General features: G+C 41.9%; 6 protein-coding genes across 6 annotated transcripts; 2 read left to right on the forward strand and 4 right to left on the reverse strand.

The window, feature by feature from the left end:
- Nucleotides 1–611: 611 nt before the first annotated feature.
- On the reverse strand, nucleotides 612–1,544 carry EAE97_011745 (uncharacterized protein; the record flags this gene model as incomplete). Its single annotated transcript, XM_038882260.1, has 1 exon — nucleotides 612–1,544. The coding sequence occupies one exon, from the start codon at nucleotides 1,542–1,544 to the stop codon at nucleotides 612–614; it is 933 nt and encodes a 310-aa protein (XP_038726870.1).
- Nucleotides 1,545–3,269: 1,725 nt separating this feature from the next.
- On the reverse strand, nucleotides 3,270–4,003 carry EAE97_011746 (uncharacterized protein; the record flags this gene model as incomplete). The annotated part of the gene is made up of 4 exons (XM_038882261.1): nucleotides 3,270–3,635; nucleotides 3,719–3,793; nucleotides 3,876–3,914; nucleotides 3,992–4,003. 4 exons carry the CDS (start codon nucleotides 4,001–4,003, stop codon nucleotides 3,270–3,272), a joined length of 492 nt encoding a protein of 163 aa, XP_038726871.1.
- Nucleotides 4,004–4,635: 632 nt separating this feature from the next.
- On the forward strand, nucleotides 4,636–5,167 carry EAE97_011747 (uncharacterized protein; the record flags this gene model as incomplete). Its single annotated transcript, XM_038882262.1, has 2 exons — nucleotides 4,636–4,669; nucleotides 4,824–5,167. The coding sequence occupies 2 exons, from the start codon at nucleotides 4,636–4,638 to the stop codon at nucleotides 5,165–5,167; spliced, it is 378 nt and encodes a 125-aa protein (XP_038726872.1).
- Nucleotides 5,168–5,806: 639 nt separating this feature from the next.
- Nucleotides 5,807–6,685, reverse strand: EAE97_011748 (uncharacterized protein; the record flags this gene model as incomplete). Its single annotated transcript, XM_038882263.1, has 2 exons — nucleotides 5,807–5,831; nucleotides 5,895–6,685. 2 exons carry the CDS (start codon nucleotides 6,683–6,685, stop codon nucleotides 5,807–5,809), a joined length of 816 nt encoding a protein of 271 aa, XP_038726873.1.
- Nucleotides 6,686–10,985: 4,300 nt separating this feature from the next.
- Nucleotides 10,986–13,013, forward strand: EAE97_011749 (uncharacterized protein; the record flags this gene model as incomplete). Its single annotated transcript, XM_038882264.1, has 1 exon — nucleotides 10,986–13,013. The coding sequence occupies one exon, from the start codon at nucleotides 10,986–10,988 to the stop codon at nucleotides 13,011–13,013; it is 2,028 nt and encodes a 675-aa protein (XP_038726874.1).
- Nucleotides 13,014–16,417: 3,404 nt separating this feature from the next.
- EAE97_011750 (uncharacterized protein) lies at nucleotides 16,418–16,798 on the reverse strand (the record flags this gene model as incomplete). The annotated part of the gene is made up of 2 exons (XM_038882265.1): nucleotides 16,418–16,459; nucleotides 16,538–16,798. The coding sequence occupies 2 exons, from the start codon at nucleotides 16,796–16,798 to the stop codon at nucleotides 16,418–16,420; spliced, it is 303 nt and encodes a 100-aa protein (XP_038726875.1).
- Nucleotides 16,799–22,702: the final 5,904 nt, after the last annotated feature.

Raw genomic sequence — 22,702 nt, forward strand, 5'->3', positions numbered from 1 at the left:
AACACATCCAAACAAAGCACACAAACAACAGACACACACACAAACCACCAATCCCCAGACGTCTCAAAAAAGTCTCGAGTAAAATTTATGCATGCATACATGGTATCTACGATCTAGGATCTAGCATAGTAATTTATTTACACGATATCCGTCTATTCACCCATCCACACATCCATCATACCCATCCATCATATCCGCCCATAAGCAACCAGCCAAGCAGTCAACCAACCAACTAACCAATTCAACAGCAAAAAAAGCAAAAAAACAGTCAAAAACAGTCCGCCAGCCGCCCACCCGCAATTCCGTCTACCCATATCCCATATCTACCTGTACAAACAACGCAAATAAAGCAAACAAAGCATGCAATAATCGTCAATATGTCGGGTATCGCGTGTAAACCTAGATATCAATCGAGGATATGTACTCATCTATGTCTGTCTCCAAACGCTCAAATATGGACACTTCCTTCTGCGCTCTATTTCCCAATCTCCCAGTTCTCTCTCGCGAGTGCTCTCTTTTCTGCACGGAATGTCGCAGTTCCCCCCTGACAGATCGACTCAAACTCGCAAGCCCATGCGCAGCGAAGACGCATCACGAATGGCTGACTGTAACTAAACCCCCACCGCAGCCCTCGCCTCCCTAATAATCCTCTCCAGATTCTCACCCCCATCCTCCACCCTCACGGTCGTCGTGCGCTCAGGGTGCTTTCCGCATCTACGCGGTTTACTTGGTTTACCCCTCCAACAACCATCTACACCCTCTCTGCCCTTGCCCCCAAAATTTCCCTTCATCCCACAATATTCTCTCTGCAAGGGGCCCGTCTCCATGAACTCTCGAATGTGCATCCAGAGTTCGCAGCGACCTTTGCCGCAGTGCGTACACATATTCTCGGTGGATTTTGTGAATGCGTATTCGAGGTTATTGGGTCCGACGCGGCGGGTATTAAGAGGAAGCGCGGTGCCGTGAATAGCGCGATAAATGAGATATGTATGGCGGGAAGTGAGAGCGAGACATGTGGCATCGATGGGGTCTAGATGGGAAAAGATCTCCAACTTGAGTTCGTTTGGGAGGGTGGGGAGAGTAATTTTCTCGTCTTCTTCGTCGACGGCTTCTTCGTCTTGTTCCTGCATTTCCAGAGCTTGAGAGAGAGATTGAGATGCTTGGAGAAGATGTGAAGGCATAGACATGGGTACGAGACTTAATCTTCTTGTGATTTCTGGACTGGGAACGATGGATAATCGGCGAGTCATCTCGGGGGTGACTTCGAATTTCCAGTCACTTTCTTCCTCTATATCTCCATCCATATCTCCATCCTCAAAATCCGAAGATGCTCCAGACGAATTCTCAGTATCGGTATTGGGAAGACTCTCCAGATCTGCAGTCTGGGAAGCCGGGGAATCTAAACCTTGACCGGGAACCGATGAAGAAGTAGCCGTAGTAAATGGAGAAGAGGTCATGAGATCTCTCAACATGGATTCTAGACCCGTTTCAGAGGATTCAGGGTCCGAGCTTGTGGTTCCTCTTGGAGATGTGTGGGGAGACATGGTGAATTTTCTTGTGGGAAAGATGGGGTAATATGATGTGGTGAATTTGATGGATAGTTTGATCTAGAAATGATGTGTGGTTTTTGTTACGCAGATTTGTTTGACGAGGTTTCAATCTCTTCAAGACGTATATGTGACTTGATTGAAGAGGATCGATGATTCAAAGAGCGATGTTTTCTAGTATTTGAGTCAGAAAAGAATCCAGTTTGTCCAAAGATTGACTCACTCTTCCTATTAAATATCACTCCAGGGGCGACAATATCATCGATTCCTCTTTCGTATATATGTATCGCGTGATACTCAACTCTCGTGATTCCTACTTTATATTGAAACTTTAAACTCGAAGTAATTTCCACCAAGTAAACTCTTTCTTGAATATACAGTCGTCCGTGGTACGATTCGTCGGGTGGTCCAACCTATACAACAAGTATATCCTCCTTTCGCATATAAAATTGCTCGCTTGAAATCCGTTTCTTCGTTTCGTCGTTCAATCGTCTAGTCGTCTTATCGTCAATGGTTTAATGGTATGTATACAATGAAGTTTAAGTCATCGAAAAAACGACCTTCAAAAACCAGACATGACCTAACTATTTAGTATCCGCCCACCCCGGAGTCTCCCACGCACCATTTTAGCCCGGAACCCTTTTACTATGAATCTAACTAGGACCCAACATCTGATTGACCACTGAGGACTCTTTTTGCGGTGAAAAATCGGAGCTCCCATTCGCCTTCCAACCTTTTCTTCACCCAAGCCGACCCACTATTGATCTCACTAAAAGCGGATTGAAACCTCGATAGCGTAATTGATCCGAGGCTTTGAAAGGGGAATCGTGGGATCCGTGACTCGGAAGTACATGACTCGATGATTAGGTAATCGCAGTGTTTCGATACTGATTGAAATACTTGAGTTAAGAAGAACCTTGAAACAATGATGTCAAAATCGCGTCTATTTTTGTATGTTATCTGCTGGCGATGAGGCAACAAAATTCTATATACTCGTACTATCCGGGTAGATAGAAGTAGATCATGTAAGGCAATGCACCTCCGATAATGTAAGGCGAAGAGGACTCACCGACACTCTTCCGAGCTAATGATATGATACCATCCTTTCGGGATAGCATCGTACATATTGAAGGTGCGGGTGCTTTCCCAGTATGCCACCCAAAGTTATTTTGGAAACAGGATTAAAGATCACACCACCATAGCTGAGAGGAGTGCCAAAAGAGCTACTTTCTTATCTTGTTGTCATGTAGACCAATCAACAAAATCAGTTCATACATCATGATGAGTAAGAGTACATCAGGCAATTTACCAGCCGATTCGATACTCACATCCATTACCACTTCAACATAACATGATCAAATGCTAAAAAGGAAGAAGTGAAATGAATGAAATGGTACAATTGGATCGCATAAGCCGCCAAAGATCATCGAATTTACATCATATCAATCAAACTTGTCTCCTGCCAGGATTTTCTTCCACTGACAGCAAAGCGTCGATTGACTTCCATCACCTTGATTGCGACTGGGGCGCAAAGAGTGCAAATCGTATACCCCATACCCCAAGCTCTCAATGTATATCCCCCATTCTTCCCCACACAAAGTCTGCAACCATTCCTCTATCATCTACTTTCGATATATTGTCCTTAACAATTATGTCCACCAAACGGATCATTCATAATGATCGATCCCTTCTATCCTCTAATCTCCATCCCCATACCATAGCCTACAACGCAATCCAAATGACACTGATAACCACATCCAGACCCTTATTCTCACCACCCTCATACTTAAAACTCCACATGCCATCCGTTTTCTCATTCCAATAAGCTCCCGTCGCACTGTGCATTCCCCTCCTTCCTACGTGAGGCTTACCATCTGTGCTCTTTGCATCTCCTTGTGCATCACTTGTTGTCACTTTCGCATCGTCTGTTGTATCTTCTGTGGTTGTTGGAGGTGATGCTTTGGATTTGTTGAGCGAGGATGTAGGTACTAGATGCTGAATGATGGTGGAATTGACTGCGTATTTGAAAGAGGGGGAACCGCCGGTTGAGGGTGTAGATTCGGAGATGAGAGATTTGAGAATGGAGTTCTGTGGGAGAAAGTGATTAGATCGTTACTCATTATTCTATGGCGGCTGTGTTGCCTTTGTAGGAGGAAGAGTTGTAGACATACAATGATGGTAGTATTCCAAGATTCTGTCTTGCTGTGCTCATAGAACTCTGCACTTCCAAGTGCATTTTGACAGGCCTATGTTATCATTCTCAGTATGCCACCCAGTAAACAAACATGACCAACACAATATATGTTGGTCGGGGTTTAATAAACTCACATCACTTGCGATTTGTCTCAATCTTGTGTATGAAATTGGCTAAATGATACAATCAGTTAAATCTTCTTTCACCACCCCTCCCTCTCCTCCCAATTCAATCTCGAATGAAAACTTACAGGAGTGGCCATATTTGCTGTATCTTTTGTATATGATGTAATAGTATAATAGTATGTTATTCAAATGGTCTTGCGTTAAGAATCTCAAATGTCAATGTTGGTGAGTCTTTCTTTCCCTTTGTTTTATTATGATTGCGAGGCTTAAGTTTTGATTTCCCTACCAGGCACGCCAGGGCAACATAACACAAACAAGGAGCTAGCTATCCGGTTTCCAGTGAACGTGTTGCATCACCGTTGATTGGTCAAGTGTGATAGTCCTAGAAAGCTTCAACCATTGACCAATCATATTACATCGGTAGAAACGTGTTAGAGAGTGGGGCCCATCTCATCTCATTTATGAATTCAACCCAGAAGAAAGTAAATGTGAAGGCTAACTTTCTCAATGATCTTCCAATGCAACTTCCAGCTTTCTTCATAATTTCACAACTTCCGAATCATTGAAAGAGTTTTCACTCACGGATTCTACCAAATCAAGTACGAATTACTGCCACAAAGACGAAGAGTTTGTAAAGCGCCTCTACTTCGAACATCTGGTAGTACGGTTTTCTGTCGAAACAAGAAATCGAGTGTCTTAAACATTTAATCCTTATCATCATACCTCCCTCATACACACAATCCGCACGCAAAACCTCATTCTATTCAAGATGTCGAGTCAACCACTCCTTCAAACTGCGCCTGGTTAGTCCTCTCAATTCCCATCTCTCCAAGGAAGTTCCGCAAAAGGCATACGCTTCAAGCTCCAAGCTTCAACTTTTCTCTCTCTATCCCCAACTCCAATACCACTTTTTAACTCCTACCCAACCTCCTCAAACTAATCTCCCCCCTCTCACAGGAAAGCGCATCGCTCTCCCCACACGCGTTGAACCCAAAGTCTTCTTCGCCAACGAGCGCACCTTTCTCTCCTGGCTCAACTTCACCGTCATCCTCGGCGCTCTCGCAATCGGCATGTTGAATTTTGGCGATCGTCCCGCCTTCATCTCCGCTTCCATCTTCACAGTTATCTCCATGTTGACAATGGGATATGCGTTGTATACGTACCATTGGCGTGCGAAGAGTATTAGGTTGAGAGGACAAGGAGGATTTGATGATCGGGTTGGTCCGACTGTGTTGGCTTTGGTCTTGTTGGTGGCAGTGGTGGTGAACTTTATTTTGAGAATTGTTTATGGAAGGGATTGAATAGGAGGAGAGCAGAGAAAGATGTAGAGGAAGTGAGAATTGTGAGAAAGGGGGAAGCTTATAGTTGTAGTTGGAAAGGGGCTAGATAATAAAGGATTTGAGCAAGCGAGAATAGGGGGGAGATGATGGGGGTGAGAGTCGAGGACATATTACTGGTGAGAGAGAACGTCGCAATCGGGAAGTGATATAGATATCACTGCCAGACCAGCAGCATATCTACTGCATGTATGTATATTGAACTTTCGCAGGAACATGTAGTTAGTCATTGAATTGAGAGCGAGTGTATTTAGATTGGGAAAACTGGAAGTAATTACATCACTAAATAGTGATAGCTAGCCGTAGCTATTCATAGCTGTCATACCATATATATATGTATTTATATTTTTGGGTTTTAATTAGCATGCTGGGCTAAAGCTTCTGTTTCATGTATCGGTGCATTGCTGAGTATGCACTGATTTGTGTGCACTCCCGCTAATTTACTACCATCTTGCGACCCTTGAAAGCAAGTATTGGGGTATCTCCATCTATGAATGTTTCCTCCCGGGTCCATTAAACGCCAAGTCCCTTTTCAATTACGTTCCATCCATTCGTTCATAGTATAACACGCTCTTTCTATTTTCTAGCCACGCGATGGCTCGATCAAGTCAAGGCATTCGTTTGCTCTCTAAGGATTCAGATTAGTTACCATGCGTTGCGAATGCGGTTCAGATGAAGCCATTATACATACCCATACATCTTCTTCAAGCTTTCAATTCTAACTCGAGACAGATAGAGAGTAAAAGTAGGCACAGCTCGAATCTTGGGTCTATTTTCTGCTTCGAGTGCTCTCTCGAAGGGAGTTTTCATGGTCTCAAACCCTTCCTCCTCCTCTTCTTGTCCCCCGTCCTTCATCTCTGTATCTCCATCTTTCTCGTCTCCAGTCTTCTCGACTTCTGAACAATTACTCGGGATAGTGGCAGTTAATTCCCCAACAACATTATATTGAAACCACTTCGCGCCAGTCTTCGCCAATTCCCGCTTAGCTATCTCTGCAATAGTAATGAGCTTGCCTGCAACAGGTGCTTTGGCAGATAAAAGCACGACGTGGGGTGCTGGATCCGAGAAGGAAAAGGTACTGAGGATCGAGAGGATACGCGAGGCTTTCTTTTGGATCTGCGAGGAGGAAAGGATGGACAATTCGGTTGTTCGGTGGGTGTGAGTTAGATCATGAGGGGCAGGGATTTGACGCTGCCCTCCGACTTTGGAGGGTGCTGTGGTGACTGGGGCGGAAGAGGAAGCGTCATTTTGTGCTCGATCTTGAACGACGGGAGCAACAGAAGGAGATTGATGAGAAGATATCTTGGTGCCGGTTGTAGTTGCTTTTGCTTTTTTTGAGGGTCGGTCTTGTTCCTGAAAGATGGAGGGGAAATTTCCTTTGTCTCTTGAGGCACCCTCTGCTAGTTCGCGTTTGCGCTTTTGATTCTCTCGAAACTCATGGCCCGCTTCGCCCCTGCGAGCTGCGCCCTTGGTTCGTGTCATTTTTTCCTTGTCGGGATTGAGGTTTGAAGTCGTGCTGTGTTATATCTTTGAGTATGAAGATTAAGGTGAAAGTTCCAAGCTTGCAAGATGAGAAAAAGTATGGTAGCCTGGGGATACAGTCAAGGGACGAATATTGAGGTTCGCTAATGGAATGAGTAGAAACCATATAATAAAGAGTGAAGATAGTATTTGTTTGCCTTTTGAGAGAAGACTCTGGAAATATCACCTCGACATCCTGAGAGGACTTCAGGTTGAAGCATTATCCAGCCTTGGGTAAATTTTGGGCAGCTTTTGGAGAGCATCGGAGGTCGGAAGATTTAATGAACCAATCAAAAGCTTATATTTGAGCATTTCACTCGCAGTCTAGCAGAGCGGCCGCATCCGCCGCGTCTTCATAGTTTCTAGATTCAGAGAGACTTCTCAATAGAAATAAATTCCCGTCATTCATAACATATTGAAATTTATCAATTATGTTGTATTCCTTCATCCCTTCATCTCTTCATCTTCATAATACAAAGTGCTGACAAGAATCTTCTTTGTACAGGTACCCGAAATTCATCGGGAAGTCCACCACTGTTTGTCCTGCAGATGTTGTAGAATCGTCCTGCAAGGCTAGACAAAATCCCGATTCGTTGGGTTCGCAGTGACATTGTCCTGTCATGAAGAGGCGCATCATTTCTTCACACCGAGTATTACATGGATAAAAGCTATAGATTAGTTTGGTCTTTATCATCATCGGCGCTTGGTCAATATTAAATGGATAAGCACTTAAGCTTTCCCCCTCATCAAAAAGATGAGTGGGGGTTTATCACGGCATTGTCTCATGGATCAATTACTCTCGTTTCACATCTACAGCCTCGAAACCCTTATCTGTGTATATTATAAGTTTACCATTGAGTGCTCCTTCTTCCTATTGCTCTCTCGTTTCGTTTCGTTTCGTTTTGTGTCCAAGGCTACGCAGATGTCACTGTCACAAGCCTTGTGCATCTCTGCCGGTAAATGGTGTACAGTATCAAGCACGATGCAGGAAGGCATTACAAAAGATTCCCCATGGGACCAAAAATGCGCAGCCTCCCGAAGAGGTTGATGTTCGATACACATCTAATAAAATCAAACAAGGGTAGTCGCCCAAGATAGTCTCAGATACAGCCGTTTGACTGGAGCTTTCCGGAGCATCCACGCCTCTTTGCCCTGGTCTTAATTAAACCGTCAAGCCTAGACGAGCCAATATCAAGAGAAACGAGGATGCAAAGTAAGCAAAAAGTGTGTGGTCGTATCGGATATCTATTTGAAAAGTTTCTACGATATGATAGGAATGTAGCTTTATCCACGCGGCCTTCTTTCTTGTCTATTCGGGGATTCATGGATGGGATTATTGCCAAAGTACCTTTTGTAGACCACGCACGGATGTTCATGAAATGATTCTAATTTTGATATAAATCTGGGGCAGCCTTTTCAATATCCTTGGCTTACACTATTCGCATATGGTCGAGAACATTATGAGTCAGTTTTAGAATAGTGGAAAAGTAACCCCCCTCCAAAGCTCAAAATGAACTAGGTTCAAGTACGTATGAAGTGTATACGCATTAAGCAGAGACCGAGTACGTGAATGATATGTAGACATGTTGATGAAGTGGAAATGGCCTCAACACCGCAACATACATAAGAAACACATCACACCTAGTGGATTCCTCCCTTCATTTATATGCCTGGGAGGTAGATTTCACATGTGCTTCACCTCTACTTCCTCTCCCCTTTTTCCATGTATGATCTACTTTTGGAATCATGCGATACATGGGTGAAATAGTGCATCCCTCTTATTACCCATACATTTCGTGGGTCCAACATCTTGCATACGAAGATGGACATTGTCAAAAATGGGTCGTCCATGGAATAAAAGAAGGCATCGAGAATAGAAGATTATCCTTAAGTAGCTTAGTTTGGAAGTACAATGGGCAGTAGCCGGGATTACTTATCTTCTTAGCCAATGGACTGTCTTCATTTGCTCATTCCAAGATATTTCCCAAGCAATAATAAGACTCTAATCCCCGTCGTCATCCTTGCCACTCGGATTGTAATGTCGCATAAAAAACGACGCTTAAATTAATTATTCACGAGCATTACGGGTGGTAGTCTGGGTAGACTTGGTGAGCATTATTCTTTTTATGGGTCCGCTGGGAACGAATTGGCTTGTTTGGAGTGAAGGTTGGACTGTATGGAGTGAGTTGAGTGATGGATGGGTGATGGATGGATGGATGGATGGATGGAGGGATAGATTGAGTGATGAGTGATAATCGAAAGGAAAAAGAAAAGAGGGTCTTTGACCTCTTCCAGTGTAATGTAATCAGACTTCCCTACCTTGGTCGTAAAGTAGTAAGTCGTAGGTAGTCGTAGTAGGTAATAGGTATGCAACACATTTCCAACTTCAACAAGTCAGCCAGGAATGAAAAGTTAGAAGTCTCATAGGCTTTCCCGTCCCTTATTAATTATTCTACCTAGGTAATAAACAAACAAGCACTGATTTCTTTGAATTTCTTATTATTCTAAGCCACCAACGAACACTTCTTCAACTTTTTACCAAACATCTTTTTTGATTTTATTTACAGATTGGAAAATACAAACGACATACATACCATTTACTATTACTATTACATCTTCCAGCTTTCAATCCAAAAAACCAGCAGGCAAGCAACCACAACACCAAACCACCAAAACCAAACTACCAAACCGTACTACAAAATCTTACTCCGGCTTTCCAACAATACTACCCATCCCATACAATACTACGGATACAATACGATACGGAGTGTACTCAACGAAACATATTGAAAACAACCTCATCACATTTCTTCACTATTCATATACGTACGACTTGATTTTATAAAATACCTGATTTTATAATTCACTCTTCGACTTTCTTCTCTGTTATTTTACTTCAAGTGTTTCATCCTATTTTGAAATTCATTTGTGATAACAGAACCAAAACCAAAAGCAAAGGAAACGAGCCAAAAATCATTCGACTTTCCTTTTCCTTTTCCTTCTCCCTTTCCCTTTCCCGCCGCTTTGTCTTACCTGCCTAGGTAGGAGGTATACTTCTTGTATTGTACCTACGTACCGTACCTACTTCTTTTACCGCTTGTCTGTTTCGACATAGCACATACCATACCGGTACCATCCATCACTTCATTCATTCACACTTCTTATTACTTCATTTATTATTAGAGAGTGCAAGGGCCATCTATCCATTCATTCATTCATTCATTCATTCATTCATTCATTCATCTATCCATCCACCCATCCACCCATCTATCCACTCACCCACTCAACCACTCGAGCCACTCAATCCACCACACTAGTTGATTAATAAGTGTGCATCACCACAACCACCATCACCAAAACAACTCACGTACCAACGAAAGCAAACGAAAGAACGAATCAACGAATCAAAGAGCCAGTCAGCCAGCCAGCCAACTAGCCAAAGAACAATCGACTCTTATCGCCTCCTCTCTCCACTGCTCTCACCTACATTACATTATCACCTTTCCTTACTAGATACCGGCCACCAACCACCGACCGACCTTGGCTACTTTTATCCAAAATCAATACGTCAACTCCTTTCAAATTCCTAATATCCCTCCCTCCCTCTCGCTCAACGCACCCCCTCATTTTGAACTTCACATCTCTCATACCTTACCATACCTTCCTTACCTTACCTTACCTTACCTTACTGCCTACCTACCTACCTACCTACCTACCTACCTACCTACCTACCTACCTACCTACCTACCGACACCTACACGGTCGCAACATTTCAATCAAAGACAACCTTTTATACCCCCAACGAACAACACAAAATATCGTTCAATCACAACCATCGATTTTCGATTTTTTTTTTTTCTTCTTTCCCTTCAAAAATCAATTCATTAAATCACGACAAAGCCAAAAACATCATACGGCATAATTTCAATTCCCACGCCAATCCTTCTTTTTATTTTACAATTTATTTTACACAATAAACTCTTGTAATTGTTTTCAATTTTCAAACTTTACTTGTATACATACAACATTTTAGACTTTCATTCCGTCACTTTTAGGGAGGTCCTTATCATACATAGCATCGACGTCAGTTCGCAAAACTTGCGCTTCAACCACCACCAGTGAAATTGACTTTTAGTTCAACCATATTTTATAGCGCAAACTAGGCAACTATCAGCGTATTAAATCACCCGTTCAACAAAAGTAGTGCCCGGTCGCACATTCACTTGAATATCGCAATTTACTCCTTCCCATTTACATGCGAATGTTTCGTCTGCCATCTTGGATCTCCGAATCCAGGGGTTGCGATCAAGTGTTAGATGGAGAAGTAAAATATAATATGGCAAACGCCGGTCTTTACGAATGCGCAAGTCCTACGAAACGAAAGAGAAGTAGTAGTCCGAACGCTCCGATCCCGATCTTAACAAACACTTCATCGACGACGACGACGTCGACGACAGCAGCAACAACATCGCAAGAGGTGAAACGGAGGAAGCGCGAAATGTCGGAGCAAGAGTGTCGATCGCCTTTGTCGGCTGAAGATGTTGTAATGACGGATAATCAAGAACAGGTCGTCGATCTAGGTTTGGTTCGAGAAACAATCGAATCTCAACTCAGCCTCGAGATTCTCATGAAGCACAACGAATTGCGCCTAATCGAAACAGAACTAGCAAAGTGTCAAGTCTCTCTTGAACAGTTACGTCGCGCTCACTTGATACCATTCCCAGGCATGCAGGGAACTGAAGCTGAAGCTTCTTCCGAGTCGATGGTTAATGTTAGTGCTGGTACAGGTCCAGCAGTCTGGAGTGGCGACAAAGTACCAAAATGGGCTCCACCGTATGGAATTACCGAAGGGCCGTACACAAGACATTGGGCAAAATGGTTAATTCCTGACCCTGCTTTTGATGGTATTGATATTGTTGATTCACGTGCAGGTCCGGGGAGGCCACGTGCTGGCAAGTCGATACCAGAAGGAAGAGCTACTAGAAATAGTATCGCTGAAGGAGGTAATGTCTCATCCAAATCGAGATCTCGTGGATCTCACAGTTTGCAATCTCTTTCCACCGGTCATATTCAACCAAAGAAGTCTGGACCATGTATTCTCAAGCGGAGTGATGGTAAAACTGTTAAGCTTGTCTGCTTGGATTGCAATCGTGAAGATTTCTCCAGCACTCAAGGTTTTATCAATCATTGTCGCATTGCTCATCATCGTGAGTTTAAGAGTCATGAAGAAGCTGCTCAGACCAGCGGACATATTATCGAAGTCGATGAAGCTGGTGCAGCTCCTGTTTTGGAGAAGAGTCCAAGTGCACCACCAACTGGAGATCCTGTTCATCCTCTCATTAAAAGTGCGCCTGTCGATAAAGAAGCCTATACTGCTCTTCGGTCTCGTATCGAAGATTCTATGAATCTATATCTACAAGGCAGGCTCCCTGGTGTGACTTCGATTCCGGGAAGTGCAACGTCATCACCACAAAAGCAACCCGTTGTGAAACCCAAAGTGCAACCTCCACAGGAAAATTTCAAACCATCAACCGCTACACCTCATCTTTCCGAGTTACTGAAAAGCAAAGGCTTTGGTGTTGATCTTGATGAAATAGTGGGTGATGCGAAAACACATATTGATATGGATGAACTCTTAGCATCTGAGGAGGAATCTTCTGATGATGAAGTGACTGAAGAATCAACTGCTGCTATACCGTCACGCCGTCCTGGTGGCTTTGATGGTTCAGTAGATACACCAATGACTGGTATGCGTATCCCAGCTCGGGCTACCATGTCACCAGCATACTTTGGTAGACCTACAAGCAGCAAAGGTATGGATGCTTCCGGGAGACCCGGTCAAGCTCATATCTCACCTCGTCTGACCTTCGCTACCCTCAATACTTCTATTCCCGTATCGGAAACCAGAAATAACCGCCCAGAGCCTATTAATACTCGAGATCACGATCATGATGGAGATACTGATATGGGCATTCCCGATACATCTTCCATCATTGACCTAAGTCCAAACACGGTTGTTAGTAACAACGCTCCAAGTCTTGTTAGTGATGATGGTGAATACGACGAAGGTGATGATGATGCAGAGAGTGTATCATCAGGAGATGCTGACGAGGGTAGTGATGTCGCCGAAATCGATATCGAGGATGGAGACACTGAGAAAGTCGTCAGAGGAGCGGTGCTAGGGAGGAGTCAGGATCGCACCAAGAAAGATGACAAACATGTTACGTTTGTGAGAGAGGTTCCTGACGCAAATGGAACAAATAAGAAAGTGAGACCGAGACAAGGATAGGGCAAAAATTAGGATGAGAGTGGAATGGGATGGATAGCGAGCGTTGCATATTTTGGGCCATAATTGGTGATAGACATTTTCCTGATGGTGTGAATGATGGACTTGAGCTTTTTGACGTTTTTCTTTCTTCTTTTTTTTTGCAAGCGCTTTCTTCTCTCCTCTTTACTCATGATATTGCTTTTTTCTCTTCTACCATTTTACAATTGGGGGTGATGAGAAGTGAGGAGGATTACGATAGGATGGATTGGGATAGGATAGGTTGGGTGGGAATGGGATTGATGAAATGAAACAGTACTTTTCATGTGTATTGCGTATTGCATATTACAAATACAATTACAATGGCATTCATTGAGTTTTGAGGGGTTATAGATATTGGGGTGGAGGTGGGATGAAGGGTTTGATATGATTTGATGTGATGTGGAATGGAATGGGATTGAGGAGGGGAGAGGATCTATTTTCATGAAAAGGAGAGGGTTTATGTGGGTATGGGGGATGGAATGGAGGGATATAATGGAGGGATGCAATGGAGGGAGGTTATGGAGATGGGTATATTATAATAAAAACAATACATATATACATACATACATTCGATGAATTGAAATGAATTGAAGTAAAGTGATTGATGAATGTGTTTGAGATGGTGGGTTATGTGTGTGTATCTGTGTGCACTGAGATGGATAATCTGGTATTATGAAAACGGAATGGATGGATGGATGGATAGATAGATAGTGATAGATGGTTAGTGATAGATTTTTGGTTATTTAGTTACTGATCTATATTGATCTATATTGATTCATATGGTATGGTATGGTATGGTGATGTATAAACGATATTCAAACTCCAAACTCCAAACCCTAAACCCTAAATCATTATTATCATTATCATTATCATTATCACTGTATTATATCACATCACTGTATAATGTCATATCACATTATATCATATCGCTATGATCTTGTAATTATGTATAACTCATCAATCACAAACTGTGTAATCTATGACTGTGTAATCTAAAAGAAAATTGCTTATTCATTGTGCGATTTAGTTCAATTTATTAGTTATATCCTCATTCTGTTCAGTCAAGTTTAATCCAATCCCATGCAGTCTAATTCTGTTCAGTCCAGGCTATCTCTCTAACTACCACCATATTAATATATAACCATGAAATTCACTTCCACATACACACACACACACACATATACACATATACATATCTCTCTCTATCCACATAAACTAAAATCCATCCAAAAAAAATATACCCCCCCCATCCTATCCCCCCAATATTCTTCAAAGTTCAAATCTACTATGAAATAATCTATGATATATAAGGAAGGTTCTGTACTGTATTGTACTATTCTGCACTTATTATCATAGTCTGTGATATGATAATTAGCTAGCTATAATTTGAAATACATACGATGAGTATCCTATTTTTGAGTTGCTATGAGAGGAGTCGAGTTGTGAATGAAGAGATGAATGTGTATCCTATCTTGTCCTGTCCGGTCCGACACGCACGCACGCATTTGTCATGGTGAGAGGTAGGTGCTTATAGATCTGATTCTCTTCTTCCTGGGTAGCTCGCTCATGCGTTGTTGTCGTTGGGTAGCTTCGGTGTGCGATGGATACTGGGGGATAGATGCGATATAGTATATACTTAGTATATACGGGACGGATGGGAAGTATAGGGGTGCATGTATGTATTGTAAATTTGAATGAATGAAGGAATACTATGGTATGATATCTTGACTTTCGCTTTGTTTGTGCTGATGTTGTATCGTGTAATACATCTTTGCCTCTCGTTTTTCCCTTTTGTTTTCTCTGACTTTTTTGCAAGTTGTGGAAATGTGGTTGGATGTAGAGATGGATATGTTGGAATGGGATTTTGTTCATTTGATATAAAATACTTTATATGAAATACTCGATAGAAATATATGATTTTCTGATTCCTCGAAACTTGAAACTCGAAACTTGAAAGTCAAAGTAGATGAATCGATATATAGATGTATTGTAAAATAAAATGGGATGGGAAAGGATAGGCTATGATGGTTTCCTATTTAAAAAGTATTTTGGAGTATAATTCTTTATCACGACTGGGTTTTAAACTTTTGTTGTAAGGTATTTTGTTTTATTTTACTTTTGATTATTGAGTGATTGTTGTGGTTGTTGTGGTTGTTGTGGTTGCTTTTGTTGATTTTAATATATTAAGAGAGCTATATTTGGATTGAATTGGTTCGAGAGGGAGACAGATGATGTAGCACCCACGATTTGTAGGTCTTAGATGTCAATATTGTATTCTATCTAAAGAGCTAGTCTCTCAGGCTTAGTACAGTGGTTATTGGATTGAAGTCATTCACATATGCTCATACAGATTGAATTTTGTTTCCTCTTTTCTTGTGGCTGGAGCCGAGGATTGTGTAGTCGGATACCTATGGTTGTGAGATGGATGAATTTAGATATCTTGTTTATCTTTCTGGAGAAAAACTCGCTTAAGAGGGGGGGAGGGCGGGGGGATTGAATGAGTAATTTTTAGAGGTAGGCGTATCTGTGATTGATATGCTGGGAAGCTTTTCGGAGGTAGATGGATGTATGGATTTGGGGGCCTTTGGTGTTGTTTTGTTAAGTTGAGTTGGAGATTGGATTGTGGAACATAAAAAGAAAGTCAATAGGTGGGAGGAAAAGTGAAGCTTGAGAAGATTGAGGAGAGGAGAGGATAGAAAGGGAATGTTGTCACGGAAGGAGAATGGTACATTGGAATTGTTACTGTTACTTGTATGTCGTGAGAACCGAAGTATGTAGGAGGTTGGTATAGCGGGGGGTATGGAAAACAAAGAGGAGGTAGACAAGAGAGGAGTTGGAGAGACAGGCAAGAATGGTGAATGAATTCATGTGGAAGGGAAAGAGCTTAACACGAAAATCAAGCCTCTCATAATTTCCCTAGAAACACACTCATTGTAGCAACAAAAAATTACTTTCACAAAAAAACTAAAAATTCCAAGCAGAAAATTTCAAGTAATACCCGGGCCCAGGCAATCTTATATTCTTTCTAAACTGCAAGCACTTTTCATGTATCCAGTACATGAGAAAAGTTTTAACTTCTAAATCTACCATATCCCATCCCAAACACACAAATGAAAACAATGACACATAAAAAAAGGAAATCTATCATACAACATCCTCTGATCACCAACTCTTTGCTCAGTTTCTCGATTCGCATTTCGTACTCTCTTTCTTGTAGGTGAGAGATGGGAGATTCGAATTGTCGTTGTTGTCCTTGTCGTTGCGAGAAGAGAAGAAGTGCAAAGAAAACAGTCAAAACCCCTCAAGTTCACTCAGACTCTAAAATCGAAATCCCCCACCCCTGAAATCCAAAGCAGGACAGAAAAGAGATCATCCACAACAAAGCCTTAAATGTAAATACATCCGGTACCTGATTGACCGCAAACCATCTAAATCACCAATCAAATTAGCTATTTACTCAGTCCAATCATATACACCACGAAAGCAAGAAAGCAGGGAATACTCACCACTTGGTTAAGAGCATAATCTTTACACATAACCACATCGCATCGTCCGTCTTGTCCGGGACAACGACATCTGGTTTGTCCGACTACACTGCCTCCGTTACAGACAGTGTTGATGACGCCGCAATTGCAGGCGGTGTCTTCGTAGCAGCTGTTGCTGCGAGAATCAAGGATGTTGGTGTTGGGGCTCGAGGGCATGGCGAGGGTGTTGGTGAGGAAGAGGGCGAGGATGGGGAAGGTGATGGTGATGGTGGAGAATTGCATTTTGATGGTTTTGGGTGGTAGTGATTGTTGTGTAGTGGTGGGGATATTGGAAGTTTGTTGTGGATTAGATTGAAAGATATTGTTGTTGTTGATGTTGAAAGTAATTCTGACAGCTTCATCTCAGCATGCTATATACATCTCCAACCTTTCAATCATCATATACAACATAGAGCGCACAGCATCCATCGACATGATACTATTCTCCTCAACAACACAATCCTCACAGCTAGGCCGGGCCTACTATAACAGGATCGGGAGCTAGTAAAACTCCCATCTCCAATGTACGTAGCTACGTACCGATTTGGATGTCTCCGAATCATCTTTACACTGTCTGGGTGCATGGCTGAGCATGAGCACAGCTTTACACAATCCACGAGCCGCAACTTCGTATTGCTTATCGTGTAGCTGTTCTGGACTTTCACGTACATGCGGTCGATTCCCTCGACCTCGTGACAAGGTCGTTCATTTGGTCTTGTAAAATCACAATGTGAACATAACGTGACATGTATCTCGGAAGCCGCAAGGCGGAATTCCACCAGCGAAGAAGCGCTTTACGGGTGACCCGTCGAGCCGTTTCAATCTTTCTAGTGGTGTGTAATCGGCAATGTCGTTTAAACCTTGATAATTTTTCTTATGGGATTACCGTAGATATCAATGACCGAGAAGTGATATCATTGTTCGCAGCCAGATCCTCAACCCCAAAGATCCGTGGAGCGTTTATCAATTCCATCAAACCAACCCTGTGGAAATCATTTGCTAGTCCCGCTCGTATCAACTCAGCGTCGAAATCTCAATTGCAATCAACTCGCAGGAAACATCTCAATGACGCCGAGATCTCCATTCCGCAATAAGGTGTACTCGCATCCACTACAGCATATAACTACCACTGCGCCCGTTGAAACTCGTAGGAATTAAAGGGATATTCCCAGCGACCAAAATCAGCTGGAAAATTGTCGCAAACGCTGAGCCCGAGTCCCCGGATTACCGCTAGGATCTGAATGTGGATTGGGGGATGGGGTTTGGTTGGTCGGCGAGTGGGCGCTTAGAGATTATTCTCTGATGATGACAATGGATACGTTAGTAAGACGAGAAATTGGGAATGGAGATGTAGGGCTGAAAATAAGGTTGAATCTTAACTATGTGCGAAATACGAGGCTGGTGGGTTTACATTTTAAGGTTAATTGAGAATGGGTAGATGGATGGATGAATGGGTGTGGGGAGCTTTCCTTGGCTTGTTTGTAGATATAGATATATGGCGGCTAATCTTATATGATGTTAAGATGATTGAAATAAAAGGTGTAACTTGTTACGAGAAAGAGTGGATGAGTAACGCTAGAAGGATTATTGAAGTGAGGAGATCCATTGGAGGAATCGAGTAAATTTTAGGTTTGTGGGAATGTAGATGTGAGGGAGGAGGTTAACATTCTTCGGCCATCGTGATTAGCTCCTTTAGTTGAAAATTTATGTAATCTTATAAACATATATCAATTTCCAAAGACCAGAAATCCACGACAGGGAAACGTTCGCAAGGCTCACTGATGTTTGTAAATTTTTAGCTGTGATAGCATGTGATCACGAGGAGCAAAACAAGAATTGAACTGTGATGTAAATGCTAGAATAGTTCTGACCAGATCTGATTAACGCGTAGACACTGCTAATATTTCATAAGACTACTAGGTACATATCCAAGAGCTGTAAGTACCATACAATACAACAATATGATGCGGTCACTTTCTACTTTCGAATTCGAGTAGTCCCTTGGCTTTGTGTGATGGACCTTCATCCAACCCATCACTTCCAGAAATCCCATCCAACATCCTTGATATTGGTGGAACCGCATTTGGGGTAGGATTAATGTTAGATTTAACTCTAAAATTAAGGTGCTAGAGTATTGATCGTTTTTGTTCTTTCTATTTCTCCACTATTGAGCCTTATGGAAGGGATTGGGGGTGTTTGGAGTTTTAAGTTTCTATGCCGGACGTTGGGGAAGTAGAAATACGCGCTACGTTTATAATCGCTCCTGCTCAAGCTCCTAGAACCAATGTATTTATCCACTTTTGTTATAACAGGAATTATTCGATGATTCTTTTCTCAATTAGCTGTATGTATATATGAATTTGGGAGTAAGCATCTGTGATACGACATCCATTGATAGCTTGACTTATTTTGTCACAGTACTCCATTTACTCGTTTACTCTTTACTATTCATTCCATGCCGCGGCTTTATATCGACCCGCGTTTCGAGCTTCACACCTAACTACACTTTGACTGATGATAATTTATCACGAATAGTAGTTTCAAAGTTGACTAAACCATCCATTTCACGGGGTATTCTATTTTGGACCTTCAGTGTCACCAGCTACTTCACCTCGTCACCTTTCATCTTCACCCTCTTACACCTTATTCCTCTCCTTTTCAGCACTCTCCATACCAGAAACTTCCCACTCTTCTGAAAGAATACTCACCCATATCTCCCAATTCCTTCTCTAGTACAGGGATAATAAAAAATGTACAGAATCACAGAATCACAATTACAATACGCTTGAGAACTGTAAACTCGTCACTTGAGGGTTTTAATTGGTGCGAGCACGATATTCTCTAGATGTATTTAATTTTTGATTGGTATGAGGAATTTGATGACAAGCGAAGAAAAAATGTGAAAAGTAATCAAATGAAAGGTTGACAGCGCAACTGTTCATGTAATATTCCTCTCAAATTTCAATATCTTTTCGCGGACCTAGGATATCTTCTTATTCAACAGCAGCTCATTAAGAGTTCATCAACCATGTTGAGAACACTTCTAACCCGTTGGATATTCCTCAGAAGATACATAATGTACTTGAAAAACTCCAATCCAGGATTGAGGAGCATTGAGGATATAGAGTATATATAAGCGAGGAGTGCCTTGGCAATTAGCAAGGAGCCAATCTCTCTTGACAAGGAACGCGAGATAATGAGGTCGAACTTGAGGATACAAATTCGGAAGATAGAAGTATAACCCTCGATAAAATGAAACCAGTATACATGTAGTTCAAGTCCGTGGAGAATCTTTAACTGTATGAAGGAGATCCATGATGTTCCGCTCATACTTCTCCCTGGATATCATATCATGTCATGGAACTCTTCCTTGAGCCGGAGTAGCGGGCTAGTTATTAGTGAAGAGAAAGACGCACCGCGATGAAATGTATCTGAATTCTGAAAACCATACTGTAGTGGAATTTCCGTCTGAGAGATTGTAATAGGGGATATAGAGATAGCGATAGATATGAAAGTGAGAGGGACTAGAATCAATAACCAACACAAAAGAGAAAAAGGAGGGATAGTAAAATTCTCGTGATTTTCCTAGAATACGATTCCTAAACCTCATGAGAACACATTCGTCAAAACACACATGTAAACTAACAACCTGATAATTCCTTCATAGAATTTCCTCGACAGTCAATAATAAATTCATTGAACATTGAACATCGAACATCAAACATTAAATCCCAATTCCTGTCCACTAAGTTAATATCAAACCCCTCCATTCATCATCCATACCTAACTATCTCTCACCCCCTTCCTTCTACTATCCCGACATAACAAACAACATTCAAATCACCCTATAACAATAACAAACCAACAACCATCGCCCCCATAAGAAAAAGAGTGGTTTCGTCCAAAGACGTTTGAACGAAAGGAAGGTATGGGCGGAGAAAACACAAGATCTTGTGGATGAGGAGGGATTTGAGAATGGTGTATAGGAGCATTTTCTTGTTTGAGGATGGCATTGGGCTAGGAGAGTGAGGCGATAATGTATGTGAAGTTTTCTGAGTGGTGGCTGGGGTGGGTAGTTTTGGTGTTTGATGCTTTTAAGGCGATGAAGATGAGTTTGAGGTTGAGAATGAACAGACTGAATGAACCATATATACACACATATCTCAAATCCTCCCCTTGGAACCTCAACCCAGAGTATCAAGATGATTCTAGAAAGTTTTCAGATCTGAGATATCTAATGACGTACACCGATCATCTCGAAGCCGAATATGCCAGTAAAATTGAGACGAGAAAGCTTCCCGAATCCCAAATTCTCCCCAAAAGATGTCGTTGAAACTGATGTTCTGCTTAAATGAGGAGGTTAACGCATCCTAGTAGGTGTTCTACCGACTTCTAAATTTGGAAAGAAAATGGGAATGAAAAGACTAGAAGCCGAGAAAACTCGATGAACGAGAAAAAGATACAGCAAAAGAGGGAAGGATGATGAAAGATAGTCAGAAGATTAGAAATTGGATGAAGTAGTATGTGTGATGAAGAAGATGTATGAAAGTGCTAGATGAGGATGGGACAGTTGCTCCATATCCGTGCTGTTGAATTATAGTCACGTTTTCATAAAAAAAGACTGACTGGTTTCATTCAATCAACCTATACCTAGAGCCTGGGCCACGCAATTCGATACCGTCATATCTCAAAGCTATGCAAGAAGCAATTGCTTGACGAGAGAACCCGCTTGAGTAAATAGAAACCTTAAACTGCGATTCTCCATCTATAGACTGCCCCAGGTTTTCGTGACATACAGTAACATATATCCTGTAATGACTTCTATATCTTCCATCAAAATGAATACTGATATCTTCCTTGCCTACCAAATCATATATTGGTGGTATATTTTGACATCCCCAAAGTTCTATTCTTTGTTTCTTAAAGCGAACTTGGTGGTTCCATGTCAGAAACTTTTGATACGTCTTCCTGTACCTGTACCTGCCGGATTTCTTTTGGCTGGAACAGGAGAATCGACACATTCCTTGATGGTCTCAAAAGATGGATTTGCTAGATATTGAAATACCTTCTTAACAGGCAAGACTAACACTGGGCTTCCAAGTAGAGATGCTTCGGAGCTAGGGATTATCTTTTACTTTCGGTTCAATGCTTCCTTCTCCCAAAGATGAGTTTCTTATGGTCGCACCGGGAGGTATCACAATGTAGTCTTTCGGTTGCTTGGAGAAAACTTCGTAGAGTTCCATATCATGCTCCGCCTTGAGTTGACCAAGTTCCATAGAACCACTCAATCCAACATTATGGACAGCATCAAACACTGCCTGGAACCGGATAGAACATGAATGATGATACAATCTCACTCAGCGCGGGTGGTAACGGATGAAGCTGACTTGTCAAACGATTGTTATGCATGTACCGGAAGTTCAGCGAAGTTTCCCAGCTTTGTTGCATTTCAGGGAAAAAATTGGGTACAGGGATTGCTATGACAGATGACACCACCCCACCACCAAAATCAAACGAACAAATTGTTGTCGAAATATACTCGTATCAATCGATTAATACCACTTTATCAAGACATTTGTTTATGGAAAGATCAAAACAAAAGACTAACGATTGTATACTGCCCGTGCAGAACGATGATGACTGTTTGCACTGGCCAAACTATAAGTACTGGTCCCTACATACCTAGGTTGAGGAAAAGAACAGATCGTAGCGATTGAGTTATCCAAAATGTGCTAGGTATATCTGAGCGCGGCGTAGTCTATTCAGTTCTCCCGAAAGCTAAACATTCAAAAGGGTCCACCCGGTGAACGGGTCCAGACTGCTCTCAAACGAAATATGAACTAATCAATAAATGTAGAAGAATTTACCTACCTAGGTTGGGAATTCCAATTGCAAATATTGCTACCAGGTAGGTGGATAAGTTCAAAGCTTATCATAGGTACTGGTATCATAGTATGACCTTATGATAGATATCAATTGGTAGAATACACACGACAAAATATTCCAAGGTATTCATTCGTTCTGATGGCTTAGAACATCGTAGCCGCCATTTAGATCAAGAATATAAAGAAGAAATATAACCTTACATGTATATATATATATATTCGATTTTGGTTCTAAATAGCCACGGGTGTAATCATGATGTTC

This window comes from Botrytis byssoidea, assembly GCF_014898295.1.
Source record: "Botrytis byssoidea strain MUCL 94 chromosome Unknown BBYS_041, whole genome shotgun sequence".
NCBI lineage: Eukaryota > Fungi > Ascomycota > Leotiomycetes > Helotiales > Sclerotiniaceae > Botrytis > Botrytis byssoidea.